We start from the raw sequence: 20988 nt of genomic DNA, 5'->3' as shown, positions 1-20988 counted from the left end.
ACCTTCACTACTTTCTTTTCTTTAAAAAAATAATTAACAAATATTCATATTAAATCACACCTTTGAAAGTAACATGTAGAAACCAAGACCAGAGCCAACAGGGAAATGTTAGAAAAGAGACATAGTAAGAAAAATCACAGTTATTTTGGTTTAATGCAGAATTTGCTAACATGTGGCCTAATTAATTAAAACAGTATTATTGTGCCTTGAAATAAATGTTCTTCTATTCCTTCTCACCAGAAGGAAAGTCTGGTTTTCGAAACATTGCCATTTAGTTTGAGATGTTTGCAAACACCAACAGTCATTGGAGCCCAAGTATATCACTAACAGTTTCTATGTATTAAACACTTGAGTATGGTAACTGAGTTGATTATGCAAAGCAGCTGTTACTATTACACATCCCTTAAATAAAAATGTTATACAAGACAATATGAAGAATTTTTTTTTCAAATTCTCTTTAACTCTCCCCATTGTTCATGTTACCTTCTGAAAAAAGTAAAAGAAAAAAAATTTCCCTATATCTATTTTCTCCTTTTTCTAACTGAAACTTGTTACCTTCTCACACTCCTGAAAATAACATCATTGTTTTGGTCTATGCCTATATTTCTGCACCAATTACACCATGGAAGAGGTATTTTTTGTTAACTGTTACTGGACAGCACAGATGTTTATGGTGCCCACACAAATAAGAAAGATCTGCCATCTTTAAAAAACAATTTATTACACATTTTTGAAGGGAGAAAAGAGAGTGCTATTACAATAGCGATCATTGCATAAATGAATCCTCCTTCCCAATGTATGAAACGGTAGGAGCTGCAGTGGCACCAGAGACAGTTGCATTCTCTCTCTACAGAGCAGAGTGGCTATTAGACTATAGTAGCATTTTTTAATTATTATTATTATTATTTTACAACCAGCAGTTCACGTGAAGCCATATTACAAAGTATTGAGAGCCATATGTATTTACGGTATTTATGTATATGTATCCAAAATATTGATTGCATTATATATGTGTTTTATCTCTTCTGTTCTATAGAGTATCTTACAAGAGAACTATACACACATACACACTATTAAAAAATAAAAGCTAGAATAGGCATATTGGTGCTCCCAGGGTTAATCTTAGAACTCCAAATTGTCCCTTATGAGCACTGATACAACAACAGTTAGGACGCCTTGGCTACCTGAGGATATAGAAACAGGAAATGTTTTTGAATTTCCTTTATTTCTACCCCCGGCCTAAATATCAATCACTGGAAAGTTTTTAAAAAAAGGAACTTTGCAAATGGAATGTTTTGAAATAGATATTTTGCAGGAGTGAGACCAATTCAATCTTCCATTCAGTGATAACGGGAGTAAGGGCCACTTGGAAAGTACTCTGTATTTTGATAGAAGGAATGATGAAGTTATTCTGGAACACTTGCTGTGCATGCTCTGGCATCTAAACGTGTTTGTATTTTCTCTTCATAGGCCTCACTCTGGACAGTTCTGCTTGAGGACCCAGGCCTCCCAAATGTTAAGTGCCCTCATTTCTCACAGAGATCTTAATAGTAAAACTAAGAGACACTAGCTTAATTTTATACTATTGATAGAACGTTCACCCAAAATATGTCAGAGGTAGAGGGCTGTTACGCCTAGGAATACAGAATTATAACACTGTTCTGTACAGGTACTTGTATGATCCTCACCACTGTAGTATCCAAGTGCCATGGATGGAGGTGGAGGTAAAGCAGAGATGACTGGCTCCATGAAAACTGCCTATCTTCCTACTCTGATCCCATAGTAGCCCCTCTTGCAGCCAGCTGTCGGAGCTACTCACACAGGGCTGCAGGCTCAAGTTTCTCTTTTCTCCCAGAGCCCTTAGTTCCATGAAAACACACGTGGCCCTCTACCTCTGACATATTTAGGATGGGTTGGAGAAAATGGATTTCTGTCTGGCCTCTCTCAGTCCCAAGAGAGAACAAGACAGAACTCCATCTTCGCCAAACCATCCTAATCCAAGTCTGGTATGAGGTACACCTAGGTGATAGGGTTATTCTGGCATTAAACTTATTGGGGGTCAAGGTTTGCAGAATGTTTTATGTTATAGAATATGCTGAGAATGAAAAGCATTATAAAAACCGCAAATTAAAAAAAAAATCAAACCCATTTCTTTGTCAAATGTTGGTATCCAGTCAAACTTGCTTTCATTTATAATTCAAGTCTACATTTGGAAGAATGTTGATTATTAAAATATTTGTAATCACGGAGGGCTGCCTTTTAAATCTCTTAGCAGTCAGTACAACATCAGGGCAAAATGTTCACTTCATACTCTTTGCAAATGACAAAGTCCATACAGTATGACTAAGCAAGTTTGATCATTGTGCATTTTTACATTCAACCTCTCCCAGGATCCACTCAATTCCATTTAACAGTCCACTTAAAGTAGCAGCTACAGAATCTTGCACCTGTAAAACCAATAATGGCAGATGTTAATGTGGTATATGGATATACATATTGAGTGTACAGATACTAGATTAACATTCCATATTTGTTCTTAAAAATATTGTCAAATCTGCCTGTTTTGTCACTGGCTTTCAGGTCCCTTAAACAGAACATGTTTCTTAGAGTAAATTAGGGGAAAGGAAACAGAACTGTTCAGAGGATGAATAAAGAGAGCCATTAGAAAAGCTGTACATTATTGATTTCCTATAGAGTTCTCTCTTAAACCTCCCCTCTGCTGTTTATCAGTTGGTTTATCTGACATCTTATTTCCTTCACAGTATCAGTTGGAATCACAGGTTATTTGAAATTCCTTTTTATAACTCTTGGGGGGAACAAAGTTTCAAACTTCAGAATTTCACATAGATTATGAATTCTATAATTTCTATTATATTTTAATTCAAATTATGTAGTCTTCTAATTAACAGTGGTATGTTTTAAAAATACACAAAGCTTTCCAACATTATCCTTATGAAGGCAAAGGAAAATATTTTACCTAAAATTTGTATTTAAGCTTTTCTGCCTAGCAGTTCTCCTTTAGCTACAGTGTGCCACTAACATTTATATTAAAGTCCACTTCAAACATTACTGCTCACTCACAAGACAATATAAAGAGGATGAGTAAAAAGAAAACAAATATTTTAAGAAGTGAAGATACCATCCATGGTTGGCTTAGCAGATTTAATTGCAGTTGATGTGCCATGTAAACACAAGGGATTCTTTTAATGCCAACTTCAGAGGTGCAGGACAAAATCAGTACAGGCCTGTTTGGAGGCCCAAGAGTTGGATCTATCATTGCCAAAATATGAGCAAATTCATCTTGACGGTCGTGTTCTGGAAAACAGTTTGAAATATGAGTATTAGACTATATACAAACCCCGCTATATATAATCAAACTCATCTTTATTACATTTTCTTCTATCTTGGTTCTTAGGAGGATACACATCATTGTAGTTATTGGAGTACCTTCCAAGCAATAATAATCAAAGTCACAATAGGCCACTTTCCTAACTTTCACAGAGGCAGTTGGGGCAGTGAGTTGCCCCACCTTCCTCTTCCTTCCGCCTCTCCCTTCCTGATTTGACTTTTTCCTCCTTTTCAAAGGCAATGATTTGAAGACAATCTAGCATGGCTGAAGAAACAAAAAGTAAACACACCTTCAGTATTAAAAGATATTCAGGACATGTTTCTTCATTATAGTTTTACATCTTCTGTAAATAAAATGAGATGCTAGAAACAATCCTAAATGTAAATACATGCTCTAGTTTAAATACTCCCAACTGAAACAAATTTTAAAAATCAACAGGTAACCTGTTTGATTCAACTTCCCGTTAATGGACTGGTAAATCAAAAAACACACAACTGTTTAAGACTAGGTCAAAGAAGGAGAGTTATACCATCATGACATGAAAATAAGCAAGGAAAGAACTTTAGATGATAGCAGAACTCTGTTTCAGTGCAGTGCCAGACGTATGATAAACTAATGAGATATTTCAGTGCATACATTAGGAGAAACTGTAGAAACTTTACCAACCATTTGATAATGGACAGTCTCCTTAAAGAGAAGAAACAACCCGAATGAACTCTGGAATAAAATGAACACTATCATGTGAACAGCAGCAAGCAACAGTGAGTGGTTTTCCATTGGGAAGAGTACGAGACATGAGTGTATTCTGTCCCCAGGTCTTTTCAACATATATGCAGAATTTATCATGAGACAAGCCCTGGAAGATTTTGATAAGGTGGAAGGAACTGGGACTTCCATTGATGAACACTTCTTAACCAACCTCAGATATGCTGATGATATGATGCTCTTTGGTGAAACCAATCGATGCAATGCAATAAATATTGGAGTCTGAAAAAACAGTTAGTGAGGAATATGGACTATTCCTGAATGTGGCAAAAATGAAATTCACGTACATTGACATGATTAATTACAACAGGATGCAAGCAAACATCATGATCAGCAGTGAAGCTGTAGAGCCAATAGATGAATTTAATTATCTGGGATCATACATATTCAACCAAGGAGGCTGCTCCAAACAAATCTGAAGACAACTAGGGATGGCTTGCTCAACCAAGGCCTCCCTCATGAAACTGTGGAAAAACCATGGTATCTCAAAATGTATTACGGTTAGATTGCTCAAAAGCTTAATTTTTTCCATAGCAACTTATAGATGTGAATCCTGGAAAACTAATACAGTTGACAAGAAGAAAAAAGAAGAGATGTGGTGCTGGAAAAGACTCTTGCATATCTCCTGGACGGAGAAGACAATGCATGCTTATGTTAGAAATATTATTGGAGAGAAGTGGACTCTGCTCTTGGAAATCAACAGGTGCAAACATATATATTTTGGTCACATTTGGCATAAAGATGGAAATATCCTTGAGAAAGTTATCATGGAAGGAATGGTGATGGGCCACCGTAGTAGACGATGACCAGTGAGCAGAAGGACAGATGGTGTGTGGCAGATCATGGGGAAGTCAGCTGCTGTGCGCGCAAAGTTAGTGATGGATCACAAAGGCTTCCAAAAAATTCTGCTATGATGTCACTAGTATTCAGACGTGAATAAGAGGACTTTACTTAGTCTCCTTAAACAAGAAAGCCATTAACAAAACTAAATCTTTCCAATTGACATTTTTTAAATCCCCATCTCATTTGCTCTGATCTTTAGCTCAGATTATTAAGAATCCATATCAAACAATTATTTACACAAAAGGAATAACTGACCACACCTTGCTTTTATATTGTAGCAAAACTGCATATAGCCTGCTTATTAGTGTCCTTGTAAAATTAAATTCCTCAAGTTATATAGCAGGTTCAGTAGTCAATCATTAGTAAGAACTGTCCTGAAACCACACTAACTTCATTTGGACTCATAATTCTTACTCATATTGATTAGTATCTTTCTCTGTACTTCTGAAGGTGAATAATAAAATCAGAATGTGGCCTTCAAAGTATAAATGTATTCTCATGTACTAGTAGCATCTCAACCATCCACAAAACATGAGTCAACATAGTTAAAATAAACATTCCTTACTTTTATGAGCTTCCGCATTAGCAACATAGATGAATCCATCAACTACTTCGCACACCTTTTTAACCTGAGCAATTACACTGTAGTGTACTGCCTGTTGATTCCCTCCTATGCTGTTTTCTTGGTAAAACATCTTATTGACTGTAACAGTTTGCTCTGTTCTTGCTCTCTTCCTTTCCACGCTGAAAAATATGAAAACACCCCAAACATTTAACAAAATTATTCAGACTAATTTGGAAGCAGAATAGGAAAAGGGAGAGACTCCACAAAGAGGGGAGAGGGGAATGGCCAAAACATACAGAACAGTTTCATCCCTGAAACAGCTTTTTATAATTTGCATGCATAGTTAACCAGTTTTGCAAGATCCATACTAACATGCACCAATGGGTAGGTTCATGCTTATAAATTTCAAAAATAAAATTAGAGACACAAAAAGGAAAGGCACTGCTCTTTGTGCATTACACACACACATACTCATGCTGATCAAAGATTCTTTGGGCCAGATTTAAAAAACTAGGCCTACCTTCTGCCACACAATTTGTGAGTGGCAGTGGCAATTGATGTAATTTACAGGAGATGTCCATTCACCTGATTTACACAAATAATCAAGTGCTGTGATATCCAAATTACATCCGTGGTTGAGACCAGGAGAAAAAGCCGAAATAACTGAGAACATTCAGCTTTATTTTTGCAGAGAACAAGCCTTACCTGGTAGTTGAATACAATGTCAGAATATTGAAATTTTGATGGTTATTAAATTGAAAACTGACTCCTGATCCAATCCCTACAAGAGGAACAAAATGAATTTAGGATATAAAAATATTCAGTTGCTGAAGACAGCTAACGCCAAAGGCTGAAAAATAGGGATCATAGGGATCATAAATTGGATACATTTAATCAAGTGTGTCTCTATATTACAAGAAAATATATTCATTACATCAGAATGTGACTTTAGACACACACTAAATTGATCACACTGAGATGCTGGTAATTTAATTAAGTATTGCTATAAAAGATTGGATGGCACTTGCAATTATTTCAAGTACATAAGTAAGTTATTTAAAATTTGTACTGCAGAAGCACCTAGACACCCCAATCAGGATCAAGTTCTACTGCGCTTCCTGTTCTTAAATTACACATTAAGTTCTATCCAAAATGTCTTACACCTAATTTAAAAGAAGATGCAACAAGTGTGACATATAACAGCAGGAAAACAGCACTCAAAATGCATATTTGCATATGCTACCTGTGAGTACAACTTCATTATTCCAAATCAGTTATGAATAAATAAATATCAGTGGTTCCCAACCAAATAATTTTTGAGTTTTTTTACTCTGGTTTAGAGTGAGGGGAAACTGCAGATGTTTAGAACTATATTTTATGTAAAATCCTGTTGATTAATCATTTAACTACTTCCTATATTTTCCTAGGTCACTGTTCTTTTTAATAAAGGCATTTTATTACCAATCTCATATATAACTTAGATTTAAGTAGGATATTATAGCAGGAAATGGGGTCCGTCATCCACTTTTCCTTTTTTTGTATAACGTGAAGGCAATCAAGCAAAAGTAATTTAAAAAAAAAAGGACATAGTATTAATGTCAGCTAAAGAAAACTGGGCTCAAGACTTATCCATGATCAACAGCATGTTTGACTTTAAGTTCTGGATCAAAACCCCAGGGTAAAATCTTGACACACACCTCCTCTCCCATCTCCTCCACCCCCGCCTGAATTGATTTCAATGTAAGTTTTCCCACGGACTTCAAGGTACCAAGATTTCACCCCGAATGCTTATTGTTCCACAATGGCATTTTATTGCTCTAATCAGCCACAGAGAGAAAAAAAATCCAGTTTTAGTATAGATTCATAGAACCTAAGGCCAAAAGGGGTCTTTGCAATCATCTAGTCTGATCTCCTGTATAACATAGTCTATAAAACTAATATTCGTTTTAAAGGGAGGTATAAAAAGCACCTTTTCTCTTGTAGAACATGTTTTTAAAGAAACAACTGACTATTACCATGGATTTGTCTTTGAGGTAAGCCAGCTACAGGCAAAATGTCTGGGCAAGTCATCATTCTTCGCACCAAAGATTCATCCAATTCTTCTAAACCTGGTCCAAAAAGGGCAAAGCGAGGTTCTGCTTGCGTGACCAGTGATTGTAAAAAGGAAGTCACAGCTCCATATGTGTGACGGCTTGATTTCAAATGTCTACTCGGAGGACAGCTCTTTTTGTATCTGGGTAAAATAGATATAATTAGAAATTAAACACAAAATACAGAGGCAATATTAATTACTGTCAACCAAATTAGGTCCCAAATATATTTTACTTGTGACTTGTAGGTTGCTGGTTCATATCAATGAGGTCAGTAGTGACAGAGTTGTTAACTGATGGTTGTTATGTAGCCTATGTAAACAAATGAGAAGTATCGGTCCAGTGAGAAATGTTTTTGTGGTTAAGGCACTGGATTGGTACTCAGGAGAGCAGGGGGATACAAGAGCCAGAGGATGGGGAGCACCAGAAGAGTAGGTGGGTGGACAGCTGCAGAGGCGGGGGATAGAGGAATGTACATAGATGTGCGGGGGGAAGAGGGCAGAATCAGGGAGTTGAACAAGAGTAGAGTGGGAGAGAGGCAGGAGCCAGGAGGTGGATAAAAGAAAGGGGAACAAGAACAGGCTAGGAGCACAGGAATATAAGGGTCTGTGCCCTCTTGAACACAGAACTTAGAATTGAACCTGGGGATCCTGAACATCTACGTTCCTCTGTTGTCAGCAAATAATTGTGAAAGCACAGCACTGGCAAAGCATGTGTCTCATTCCTCTCTAGTGGCTGATCCACATATTCGAGAACACCAGTTATTGCCAATATTGTTCCATGTAACAGATTTTTTCCCCATTTTTTTAAAATTAGGAAGTTGTATCCAAAAAAAAGCTATATTAAAAGAACATTAAGGTTCCAAAGTCAAGATGCAAAAGTTAGGAAATTCCAAAATTAAGGTTGCCTGGACGTTATTATGCTTATTACATGAAATACTATTTTTTTCCAAAGGACCTCTGGTTTATTCGATGAGTGCTTGACTTTGCAACATTAATATTCTTTTAATGTAGTTGATCGACTGTAGAGATAGATTTTTCATGCAATTTTCTATACCTGAGTCTGTCAGATAAGACCTTAAAAACTAAAATCCCATTTGCTCTACATAGTACTTTTGGTAAGAGTAGGAGTTTGCTTGTCTTCTGGGCAAAAATATTACCACCACAGTTTTTGTATAGCATGCTGTGGCTGGCTCTCTAACTCCTATTCTGAGGTGGCTGCATTTCTGTGGCGTTATATGTGTATCATTTGCAAAATGCTTTGAAATCCTTTGGAATTAAATAGGTATGTATGAATATTGCAAACAGAAAGAACTGACAGAATTGTTACATAATTAGAAACTTCCTTTCAAGGCACCAGAAATGCATTTTATCTGCAAAACCACTTCAAGAGTCAAGTAATATTTTCCTGTAATTAGACTAGCAGAGTTGTGGTTTTAAAATCTGGATTTGGGATGAGTTATACTGCTTTACACACATTGGAGAAACGTAAAATACTTACATTGTCATATAGTCATACAATGCATTATTATTTAGCTCAGAAAAGGATTTATTAAAGATTTCCACATCTGGAAGTGATTTCCAGTCAACAGAAGACCAAGAAGGGAGATCCCGCAAGAGAAAATATCGCCATAACAATGGATCCCGCACAGCTAAACTCCAGTACTGATTTGTGCTTCCCAAATGGCACAGGTCTTGGGGTGAGAGAAATGACATAATGTATAACTGCACATCAATCTGAAAACATTAAAGAAGAGCAGTTTTAATGACCGAGGACCTCACTAATGCAAATAGAAGAGATTAGGAGGGAAAAATAAAAGCAAAAATAATATTACTTCACATGCAAAAGTATAAACATGAAACAGGTCACTACATTATAAAGTCAAAAAGGGACCATGATTGACTTCCTGCATAACACAGGCCATAGATTATCTGCAATCCCTGTATCTAGACCAACAATTTGTGGCTGAATAAGAGCATAGTTTTTAGAAAGATGTCCAATCTGGATTTAGATTCCAAATGATTGATTATCCTCATTGTTAAAAAATGTACACTTTATCTCCAGGTTGAATTTTGATAATTTCAGCTTCCAGCCACTGAATCTTGTTATGCCTTTATCTGCTAGAATCAGCATTTCTCAAATGTGGCTACCGTGGCTGAATGCGGCCACCAGGGGGTTTCCCTGTGGCCACGACAGCCTCCTGGGTGGTGACTGGTGAGGAGGGAGGGCAAAGCATAGGCCTTCCCCTTTCCTCCCTGCTGCTCTTGGATGCGCCGCCATGCACCATCTCTGGAGACAGGAGGAGAACAATGCTGAAGGAGCAAGATGAGTTCTCTACCTTGGGGGAAGAGTGGCTTAGTGGGGCTCACGCTTTAGCCCAGGGGTGGGGACTTAGGGAGCTTGACTGCAGATCACCTGCTGCAGCCATGAGTCTTCAGGTGCCAACATCCGGCTCTAGCCGCAGGGTTTCAGGCACTGACCCCCAGCTCTGGCCATGCAGCCTTGGCCTTCAGCCATGGGTCTTCAGGCTCCAACCCCTGGCTGCGCAGCCGCAGACTTCGATCCCCAGCTCTCGCCACATGGTGCCAGCCCCCAACCCCGGTGGCAGCAGGCGCTGATCCCTGGCAGCACACTCTGACCCCCAGCCATGGTCACTGACCCTGGGCGCCAACCCTCGGCTCCAGTGGCTGTCAGTCCTGGATGCAGATCCCCAGCCCTGGGTGCTGGCCCTGGGTTCAGATCCCTGGCCTTGGGCTCCGGCGGTTTGCTGGCTCTGGATGCTGACCCCTAGCCTTGGCCGCATGGCAGCAGGTGTGGACCCCAAGTGCCAACCCTGGTGGTGGCTGCTTGCCCCAGGGGCCAATCCCGGCCACGTGCTCTTACCCCCAGCCCTAGTTGCTGACCCCAGACACTACTCCTGGATATCAACCCTATGCTCTGGGGAGTGCTGGCCATGGGTGCCGATCCCCAGCCTTGGTCACGTGGCAGCGGGCACCAACCCCGGGCTCTGGCAGGTGCTGGCCCTGGATTCTGATGCCAATCCCTTGCCCCGGTCACATGGCAGTGGGCATGGACCCCAAGTGCTGACCCTTGGTGCTGACCCCAGGCCCCGGTCTTGCGGCAGCAGGTGCTGGCTCCGGGTGCCGACCCCCCCGATCCCTGGCCCTGACCACACAGCAATGGGCACCAACCCCCAGCGCCAACCCTCATCCCCGACCACACAGTGGTGGGGGCCCCCCATCCATCGCCTCTGACCTCTGCAGCCCCCAGCCCCACATCCATCCTTCCTGGCCCCCGCTGCCTCACCCTCCACCCAGGTCTTAATTTGCCAGGACTTGCTGTGAAGTGATATTAACAAACATACAAATATCACTTTTAACAGCATTATTTTTATTACTGAGTCTGCCAAAAAGCCATACATAAATAAGTTACAGTGATTTGGACATGTATATACACATATTTATTTGTTTTTCCTAAAGTTAATTAAGTGTTGTACGAAAGGTTTCAAAGTAGCAGCTGTGTTAGTCTGTATCTGCAAAAAGAAAAAGAGTATTTGTGGCACCTTAGAGACTAACAAATTTATCATCAAATGCATGCAGTGGAAAATACAGCGGGGAGATTTTATATGCATAGAGAACACAAAACAATGGGTGTTACCATACACACTGTAACGAGTAAGGTGAGCTATTACCAGCAGGAAAGAAAAAAAACCTTTTGTAGTGGTAATCAAGGTGGGCCATTTCAGCAGTTGACAAGAACGTGTGAGGAATGGGGGTGGGGGGGGGTGGGGAGAGGGGTGGAAATAAACTCATGTTTGTTTCCCTCCCTACTGTTCCTCACCCCTTTCCCCATGTTTCCCCCCACCCCCACTGTTCCTCACATTTTTTTCTCTCTGGCTCCTGCTGGTAATAGCTCACCTTACCTGATCACTCTCGTTACAGTGTGTATGGTAACACCCACTGTTTCATGTTCTCTGTGTATATAAAATCTCCTCACTGTATTTTCCACTGAATGCATCCGATGCAGTTAGCTGTAGCTCACGAAAGCTTATGCTCAAATAAATTTGTTAGTCTCTATGGTGCCACTAGTACTCCTTTTCTTGTTGTAGGAAAAAGTGTGAGTGCGGCCACCAGCAAGAGTTGGAGGCCACCAAAAATTCTGTTGCGAGAACCCCGGTGAAAAAGAGCCTTCTCGTATCAGACATGAACCCCCAGGTGGTAATTTCTGAAGGTAGGGCAGAATAATCTGATCATGCCTTTGATTTATGGGCGCCCAAGTGCTGCAAACAGGCTGGGAACCGGATGGCTGGAGTGGTCAGAGAGACGAGGAGGAGAGCCCGGGGTGGGTGGGCTAGAGACGGAGGGAGGCAGGTGGCTGGGCTGGGCGGAGGGGTGGCAGGAGCCGGGTCACTCACTCACCGGCAGCGTCTGCAGGGCGCAAACCTCTTCGCCGGCCTCCTCGAGGCGGCTGCTCGACCGCTCTGCGGCCGCCGCCTGCCCGCCGCGCTGCCTCGGCCCCCGGGCCCACCTGTCCCTGAGGAGGCGGAGGCTGCTGCGCAGGGCGGACTCCAGCCGGCCCCAGTCCCCAGCGTTGCCCGCTGCCATTGCCTCGCCCACCGGCTGCGGCCGAGAGCCCCCAGGGCGCTGCTCGCTCTCGGCAGGCGGTGCCAGGCCCTGGCCCGGCTCGGAGATCCCGGCCTCCAGCTCGCGGGGCGGCTGCCAGCCGGCAGGGAGCGGGGCGTGGAGAGGGGAGCGCTACCGGGTCACCGGAAACCCACGCGGCGCCCCGGCCGGCTCCCCGCTGCGGTGCCGGGCTGCTCCGCACCGCCCCGCGCCGCGCCCCCGGCAGGGGCCACCCAGGTGCCGGGGGCCTCACGCGCGCCTGCGGGTCAGGGCAGGGGGAAACCCCGGGCCTCCCGCGGCAGCCAGCCTCGGGCTCAGTCCAGCTGGTGCAGAGCCCTGGCGGGAGCCCCGCACCCACGGAACGATACAGGGACCCCAGCCGCAGCTCAGCGGCACGTATCCCCGGTGCAACGGTGAGAGCAGCAACGCAGGCTGCTGCGCTGTTAACATGGCCTTAAGTATTAGAGCAGCTGGATAAGGCAGCCCTACAGCAGGACAGGTTGGAACTAAGGGCAGGGCTTCTTTAGAAACAACCTCAAACCGGCTCCCCAGCACTAGAAAGGGCTTTTACCTACGATCTGTACGAGGAGAGGGAGGATATTTCGATTTTAACCACAGTACCTAAAGCCATAATAACAGACTCTCACTTTCACTGTTCGCTTCTGTGGTGGTAGTGGGTGATAGCTGTACACATCACAAAATCCCCCATCAACAAGTTCTCTGCTATCATTGTTATTCATAGAATCATAGAATATCAGGGTTGGAAGGGACCCCAGAAGGTCATCTAGTCCAACCCCCTGCTCGAAGCAGGACCAAGTCCCAGTTAAATCATCCCAGCCAGGGCTTTGTCAAGCCTGACCTTAAAAACCTCTAAGGAAGGAGATTCTACCACCTCCCTAGGTAACGCATTCCAGTGTTTCACCACCCTCTTACTGAAAAAGTTTTTCCTAATATCCAATCTAAACCTCCCCCATTGCAACTTGAGACCATTACTCCTTGTCTGTCATCTGCTACCATTGAGAACAGTCTAGAGCCATCCTCTTTGGAACCCCCTTTCAGGTAGTTGAAAGCAGCTATCAAATCCCCCCTCATTCTTCTCTTCTGCAGACTAAACAATCCCAGCTCCCTCAGCCTCTCCTCATAAGTCATGTGCTCTAGACCCCTAATCATTTTTGTTGCCGTTCGCTGGACTCTCTCCAATTTTTCCATATCCTTCTTGTAGTGTGGGGCCCAAAACTGGACACAGTACTCCAGATGAGGCCTCACCACTGTCAAATAGAGGGGAACGATCACGTCCCTCGATCTGCTCGCTATGCCCCTACTTATACATCCCAAAATGCCATTGGCCTTCTTGGCAACAAGGGCACACTGCTGACTCATATCCAGCTTCTCGTCCACTGTCACCCCTAGGTCCTTTTCCGCAGAACTGCTGCCTAGCCATTCGGTCCCTAGTCTGTAGCGGTGCATTGGATTCTTCCATCCTAAGTGCAGGACCCTGCACTTATCCTTATTGAACCTCATCAGATTTCTTTTGGCCCAATCCTCCAATTTGTCTAGGTCCTTCTGTATCCTATCCCTCCCCTCCAGCGTATCTACCACTCCTCCCAGTTTAGTATCATCCGCAAATTTGCTGAGAGTGCAATCCACACCATCCTCCAGATCATTTATGAAGATATTGAACAAAACCGGCCCCAGGACCGACCCCTGGGGCACTCCACTTGACACCGGCTGCCAACTAGACATGGAGCCATTGATCACTACCCGTTGAGCCCGACAATCTAGCCAGCTTTCTACCCACCTTATAGTGCATTCATCCCGCCCATACTTCCTTAACTTGCTGACAAGAATACTGTGGGAGACTGTGTCAAAAGCTTTGCTAAAGTCAAGAAACAATACATCCACTGCTTTCCCTTCATCCACAGAACCAGTAATCTCATCATAAAAGGCGATTAGATTAGTCAGGCATGACCTTCCCTTGGTGAATCCATGCTGACTGTTCCTGATCACTTTCCTCTCATGTAAGTGCTTCATTCATGACTGTTGAGCAGCTGTGTTATGCTCAACCATTCAGTGCCCAAAGAATGTGCGTCACACACACACGTGTACACACCTACCCTCTTCAGAATTTAATACTGAGAATGCAGGCAGTTCGCCTGATTGGAAGCTCACTAAATTGTAAGTTGTTTTTAACCAAATAAATAGCAATTCTCCCCCACAGCTTTCAGAATCGTAGCTGTAAAATTTCCAATAGCACAAGAAAAATAGTCACACTACTGAGGTTTTAACAGTGTTTTGTCTCAGTTTAATGTTGATCTTTCTACTTGTGTTCGTCATATATTGCAACTTTCTTGTAAGGCATGGATAACAGCAACTGGTTAATTAAGCTAACTATGGAATTTCTTGAAGTAGTCCAAGATTAGTTTTGCATTTGCCGTATTCCAGTCTTGTCCTTTTAAGAGTCCCTCACACACAGCTACATATTTCATTAACATCTTTTCTCCTACTTCTCGGAAATCCAGCACTGCACTATGTAAGCTGCAATACAGTTCAGTATTAGATTCAGAATCCATTTCATGGGGTCCAGGCTTTTCTTCTCCACAGTGCTTCAGTCCCCAGTAACACATTTCTCCAATATACATCATGGCCAGTACATGGGTATCACTAAATATACCTGCAAAAACAATTTAGAATTCAAGACTCCAGGTGACACGACACTTATTTCTCCCCTCTTATTCTGTTTAACAAACTAATAATCATTAACTTAATGCTTTTCAACAGATCAAGAATTTTACAAAAGGCAGTAAGTATCATTATCCTCATTTTACAGAAGAATACATGAAAGCACAGAGAAGTGAAGTAACTTGCCCAAGGTCACCTAGTAGACCAGTGGCAAAGCTGCAAAAAAGACTCCAAGTCTAAGTCCTAGCTCATTACTTTGGGCACTCTGTCTTCCAGTAAAAGATGGGTTTTAAATACCGACTTTGCCATATACAATTTTCTGACAAATATCAGTGTTTACTGCAATGGTTTATAAAAATACAGAATGTCACTACAGAGGCAGAGGTTTTTTTAAATAGGTAAACAAATTTTCTGCACTTCCTCAGCTGCACCGTGTTTAAAAAGCAGCTCCCCAGTAGTATTAGTAGCTTTAGTATTTGGACAATGCCATACAGTAGATATCCATGGTCTTTTACAAAGAAAAAACATTACTAAAGAAGTGAAGAGACAATGACTATAAGATAATAAAAAAAGAGTCCTATTAACTCTTCTTACTTTATAAAAAGTGAATTGTATACTTATGACAAGGCTAGATTGAAAGCCCCGGTGACTGTCTCAATCCTCACTCCAAAACACTTCCTATTTGAATTTTTTAAATTCATTTAACCAGCCTGTGCTTCAATTTTCATCGTTTATATAAATGTACAGTGCCACCACAAAAGAATTTGTTGAATAGTGACTCCCCATTTTTTTTTTTTAAATATTTGACTAAAATGTTATATACAGATGGTGCTGGGAGGGGGGGGGGGAGAGGGTGAAGCTAAATTCAGTTTTTTTAAAGTACTTTAAGATCCTCAGATGAAAAGCAATAATAGCAATAGTGATATATAACAGGTACAGCATAGGCAGTGACAGTAAAAATGTTTCAACTCTACCTAATGTGACTCAACCCAGTTCTGGAAGTACTATCTCTAGCACTGTGAACACAGTTAATCGACCATGTCCATTTAATCCTAGGCATGACTGTAGAGACTGCCAGCAAGGTACCACTTAGTGCCAATTATGTTGACACTTGCCTACTGAGAACTGGACAAAACATACTGGCACCAAACTGTCTTCAGATGCTAATAACTTTTCGGCACTGACGATCTGGACCAGAATTTGAACCAATGACCTAGATGTCAAAAGCTTTGTATCCCATAACTAGATCATTCAGCTGTCCATTTTCCTGAGATGAATTTATAGTTCAGCAAGTTGTCTTATTCTCTCTCTCTCCGCACCCATGTCCACAATTCAGAACAGGAAAACAGGACAATTTGTTCTTGCCTGTTTCTATGATTTATTGTTCTTAAAAGGGGACAGAATTCGAATCTGCATGAAGTTCAACCTGCCTTTTTAAAAATTATGTGGTAGAGGATCTTATAAAGGAGAGGGAACAGGTGAAGAACAATTTACCTTCACTGAGCAATCTAGCTGTGTCTTTATCCTGAAATGAGACATCATTTAGCCGAGGAGGGTATCTAAACCTTAGCATCTTCAGTAAGTAATGGATTCCATCGTTAAGACACTGAATATAAATTACACAGAAAATAAAGTGCTAGAACAGCATACAACAAATTAGATCAACTGCAATGTAATCAATTCTAGTCAGAATTATTTTAAATTAAAATGTTTCTCAAGTACTTATGTGAAGGAAAAACAATAAGATGAATATAATTTTAAAGGCAAAAGTAATTTTTTAATTTATGGAGAGTCATAAATCCATGAAATTAACTTTTTTCCATCTTCCTGTTAAACCATATTAGATTGCTATATTTATGACTTTAGTTAAGACTTTTAAAATTGCTATTTTAGGGAGATTATATTTAAAATTTTAGCTCCAATTAAATTTAATGTACTAATGGGTAACACAAGAAAAGTATTTTCAGGTAACTTTTCAAATGGCTGCTGAACAGATTAAAAGTTCAATAAATTATTTTAAGTAGACAGTGTCCAAGGGTAAAATTTTCAAGAGTGCTTATGTGAATTAGGAGCCTAAATCCTATTTTCAAGTGCAATATACATATTTAGATATAGGCTTAAATCTCAAAAAATCAATAGGATTTGGTATCCTAAGGGTCTGTCTACATGGAAAAGTTATACCATTATAAATTAAAGTTTAAATTTCATCAATTCAGTTATTACATTTAAGAGCACCTTTTTTACATTGAAAAAACAAACAGAAAAGAAAAACCTTTGGAAGGAATTCATGACAACTGAAAAAGAATATCCACAAGGGGGTTTATATCAGTATAACTATATCTGTTTAGCTATAGCAGCTTAACTAGTAAAATTTTCCGATGTAGACAAGTCACTTAGGTGCTTCTGAAAATTTTACTCCAAGTTTCCAACTGTGATCCAAAATGAGCCAGTCCAATGACAGAAGAGAAAACTGTGGATAGATTAAAAATCTAATATACTTTGTGGCTGTTGTGATTTTGTCAAAACTCCAATCTAACTCAAAGCAAACAGCTTGTCTGAGGATCACAGTTTTCCCACGATCACTAGCTTGTTAGAATTACAACAAATTTTAAAATGCCTGCTTGTGAAGAAAAGGGGCTTTACCTTTTTAAAAAAGTCAGTGTTTTCTGTTATCCAGCATCCTCTCTCTTTTACAGTGTGACAATACATGTAGAGTAGAGCTCCTCGTCTCCAGGATAGACATTCTAACAACTCTGTACCAAGAACACCACGTAGCTGAAATAAAACTCAAAAGCTGAACCAAAACTGTTGTTTTAGCCCTAGGAAATCAAAGAAATACATGAGAACTGTGAAGGGCACAGAGTTTACTGTTTTTAGATTAGGCAGTCAAAAAGGTCTCTTGAAACTCTAATGAGTCCTGGACTGGACTACAACTAGCAAGAACCACCACCGTGAGAGTCTAGTGAGCTGCTTCTAAAAGTGGTCTGTAGACCATCATTCAAGAATCAGTGCTTATAGACAGATAAGAATCAAACTATTCTGAGGTCTCTTTAAAACGTTCTGTCGTTTACGCATCAAAATGAAAAATAAGTGTCATTCTCCATTAAAAACCCCAACTATTTGAAGTACGGTTGTTTGCCATAATTCAGTACTCACATCTTGATGCATGTTGCTTTCTTTAACTAGAACCTCTGGTTCTGAAAGAATACTGATAAGTTCTTTAACTCTCTGTGAGGAAGAATCTTCTGGAAAATCTTCATCTACAAGTTGGTTCTCCTCAAAATATGTGATGTCCAAGACTATCTATAAAAAGGGAAAACATACTATAAACAAAACATTCAACAAATTCATTAAACATTATATACAGTAAAATATGAGCTTGTTAATGTTAGGATTTGAAAGTTAATTTTATAACATTTAATTTAGAAAAACTCACTCTAGAGTTCACAAAGTTAAAATTCTTACAATAATTTCAATCTACATAATAGACAGGACTCAGTGTTTTAATTATAAATGTGACTGTTTCTTAAAGCATGTCTCATTTAAATACCATACCTGTGTGTAAAGCTGCAAAAGATTTGAAGGATTTACAATTTCTTTATCTTCTTTACAAAGATCTTTCAGCTTCTCCAGCGAGATACCACCCTTCACTAAAAAAGCATCTATAAGAGGATGGGGAAAAAAAGACCTCCTTAGAAAGCCAGAAAAATGTCTGGCAATAACTTACAATCAGTGTCTTTCAACAGCCTGGCTTGCCTGACTTTATCATTACACGTTTGTATCCATCATAACAATATCTGCAGAAACACTGGCTCAGTAACCACGAAAACCTACTCTCTAAATTTGTTTCGTTTTAGTTCTCTCAAACGGCTGAGTAGTAAAATACTGAAACAAGCGAGGGGCGCGTTTTCTTGACAGCCTACTGCTTTTGTGCCAAAGTTTGACCTTCCCTATTTTTTACGTTCACGGTCTGATGCTTTAGGAAGAGGCTACACACTAGAATTCTACTTTTAGTTGAAAAAGTCTCTCTTTGGCCTAGATGAGCCCTTGCCACAGTGACAGGCAGAGGCTCGCTGGGAACAAGTCTCCATGAGGAACCCGGGACAGAGCTCTTGTTAGGTTGGCCCATGGGGAGGCGCTGCCGTCTCTGCAGGGCTCGGCTGTACATGGGGCAGGAGGCCAGGGCGCTCCACGGGGAGAAGGAGCGCCTTCACGCCGGCTGCCTCCAACGGGCAGGGCCGACGGCGCTGGGGTAACCCCCGCTCACCATCTCCGCCCGCTTCTCTCAGCCGGTCCAGCCTCCGCCCCAGCCCCGCCAACCGCTGCCGCAGCGCGACCACCACGGCAGCAGCCATAACAGCACCAACCACCACCCGGATCACGTGACTCGACCAGCCTTCTCACGTGACCTCATCACCGACCAGCGGCCAAAATTACGTGACACGGGAGGGTGAGGGGGCAGGCCTCCCAGCTGGTGAACACGCATGCGCTGGCATGAGAGTGACGGGACCAGCCAACTAGGTGAGGGGGAGAGGGGAAACTCAGGCCTTGCGCATGCGCCATAGAGATTGCGTATGTGTCTGTGTGGGTGGCGTCACTTTCCGTCTTTCCCCCTTTGTGAGTCTCTTTGGTCGCTCTCGGAAGGGGGCGCCGCCCCCAGCGTGAGTGGGGTTTAACCCGTTGTTCTCCGACCTGGCGCTACGCTTCTTACCCAAAGCAGGGCTGACCCCCTCGTTCCTTAGTCCCCCCGCTTAGCAGCTGGGATGGGTATATTGATAGGTGTATCCCACGTTCACCCCCCCGAAGGTGCTGGCCCTAGGGGGCGGGGGGTACCTGGCTTGGTAGAATTGTCTCGTTTCTCTGGGGTCCAAGGCAAAATGTTTCATAGTAAATCAGAAGTTGCTGCCATTAGGCTTCAGAGTTAGCGCGTGAGTCAGAAGCTCATGTCTCTGAGATGGCACAGCAGCTGGGTCATGCTTGGAAAGTTTTTATTCACCAGAGGGGATAGAATGTAAAGAAACAAATAAATACCCTTCATAAAGGAACAGGGATACTGAGGAGGTGGGTGAATATCTTCTACTGACTCTTATAATCCATACTTGAATGCTGCTCTCCTTCCTGCTATGCAGCTTCAAAGCCTTTGGGGAGCATCTCCTTTAGAATCAGTTAATTGTTTATAAATCAGGATGCAGTCCAGACCTGATGTAAAACATGTTACCATCATGTTTCATTGGTATAACAACTGTATTTCTAAAGTGCCTTTAACTATAATGGTGACAGGTTTCAGAGTGGTAGCTGTGTTAGTCTGTATCAGCAAAAAGAACAAGGAGTACTTGTGGCACCTTAAAGACTAACAAATTTATTTGGGCATAAGTTTTCTTGGGCTAAAACCCACTTCATCAGATGCATGCAGTAGAAAATACAGTAGGAAGATATAGATAGATAGATAGATATATGCAGAGAACATGAAAAAATGGGGGTTGCCATACCAACTCTAACAAGGCTAATCAATTAAGGTGGGCTATTATCAGCAGGAGAAAAAAAACTTTTGTAGTGATGATCAGGATGGCCCATTTCAAACAGTTGACAAGAAGGTGTGAGTAACAGTAGGGGGAAAATTAGCATGGATAACTATAGGCATTTCAACATCCCCAACAGTTATTTTCTGGTCTGGGAATAAAGTCCCTTCCTGCAGCTTTTGAAACAGACTAGAGTTCTTGAAGATGTGAGCGTCATGTACCTTTCCCGGCCATCCCACGTTGATGCTGGTGAAATGTCCCTTGTGATCCACCAGAGCTTGCAGCACTATTGAAATGTACCATTTGCGGTTTATGTACTCGCTGGCTTGGTGCTCCGGTGCTAAGATAGGGATATGGGTTCCGTCTATGGCCCCACCACAGTTAGGGAATCCCATTGCAGCAAAACCATCCACTATGACCTGCACATTTCCCAGGATCACCACCCTTGATATCAGCAGATCTTTGATTGCGTGGGCTACTTGCATCACAGCAGCCCCCACAGTAGATTTGCCCACTCCAAATTGATTTCCAACTGACCTGTAGCTGTCTGGCGTTG

General features: G+C 41.7%; 2 protein-coding genes across 4 annotated transcripts; both read right to left on the bottom strand.

Moving 5' to 3' along the window:
• Positions 1-700: 700 nt before the first annotated feature.
• On the bottom strand, positions 701-12402 carry FBXO4 (F-box protein 4). Of its 3 annotated transcripts, none has more exons than XM_027827747.3 (7): positions 12031-12376; positions 9113-9348; positions 7538-7755; positions 6228-6303; positions 5523-5701; positions 3140-3315; positions 701-2447 (listed from the first exon to the last, which is right to left on the bottom strand). In XM_027827747.3, the coding sequence occupies exons 1-7, from the start codon at positions 12214-12216 to the stop codon at positions 2358-2360; spliced, it is 1161 nt and encodes a 386-aa protein (XP_027683548.2). In that variant the 5' UTR covers positions 12217-12376; the 3' UTR covers positions 701-2357. The 3 variants fall into 3 exon arrangements, with proteins under 3 accessions (XP_027683548.2, XP_037758664.1, XP_043403187.1); XM_043547252.1 differs by lacking the exon at positions 701-2447 and adding an exon at positions 4269-4336 and having other exon boundaries at positions 12031-12402; XM_037902736.2 differs by lacking the exon at positions 3140-3315 and having other exon boundaries at positions 12031-12398.
• A 2111-nt stretch (positions 12403-14513) lies between these two features.
• Positions 14514-19515, bottom strand: C5H5orf51 (chromosome 5 C5orf51 homolog). Its single transcript, XM_027827676.3, has 6 exons — positions 19181-19515; positions 18469-18575; positions 18070-18216; positions 17557-17688; positions 16408-16519; positions 14514-14905 (listed from the first exon to the last, which is right to left on the bottom strand). Exons 1-6 carry the CDS (start codon positions 19266-19268, stop codon positions 14619-14621), a joined length of 873 nt encoding a protein of 290 aa, XP_027683477.2. The 5' UTR covers positions 19269-19515; the 3' UTR covers positions 14514-14618.
• Positions 19516-20988: the final 1473 nt, after the last annotated feature.

This window comes from Chelonia mydas, chromosome 5, assembly GCF_015237465.2.
Source record: "Chelonia mydas isolate rCheMyd1 chromosome 5, rCheMyd1.pri.v2, whole genome shotgun sequence".
Classification (NCBI taxonomy): Eukaryota; Metazoa; Chordata; order Testudines; family Cheloniidae; genus Chelonia; species Chelonia mydas.
This window is presented reverse-complemented; position numbering and strand designations above follow the sequence as displayed.

Excerpts from the sequence above, each read along its gene's own strand:
- FBXO4 (XM_027827747.3), bottom strand. The coding sequence starts at position 12,216 with ATGGCAGCGGGCAACGCTGGGGACTGGGGCCGGCTGGAGTCCGCCCTG. Across the intron at positions 9,349-12,030 it reads GCGCCCTGCAGACGCTGCCG|ATTGATGTGCAGTTATACAT; the intron begins GTGAGTGAGTGA and ends TAATGTTTTCAG. Across the intron at positions 6,304-7,537 it reads ACCTCAAAGACAAATCCATG|GGATTGGATCAGGAGTCAGT; the intron begins GTAATAGTCAGT and ends TTCCTCTTGTAG.
- C5H5orf51 (XM_027827676.3), bottom strand. The coding sequence starts at position 19,268 with ATGGCTGCTGCCGTGGTGGTCGCGCTGCGGCAGCGGTTGGCGGGGCTG. Across the intron at positions 18,576-19,180 it reads GAGAGAAGCGGGCGGAGATG|ATGCTTTTTTAGTGAAGGGT; the intron begins GTGAGCGGGGGT and ends ATCCTCTTATAG. Across the intron at positions 14,906-16,407 it reads AGCTAGATTGCTCAGTGAAG|GTATATTTAGTGATACCCAT; the intron begins GTAAATTGTTCT and ends TTGTTTTTGCAG.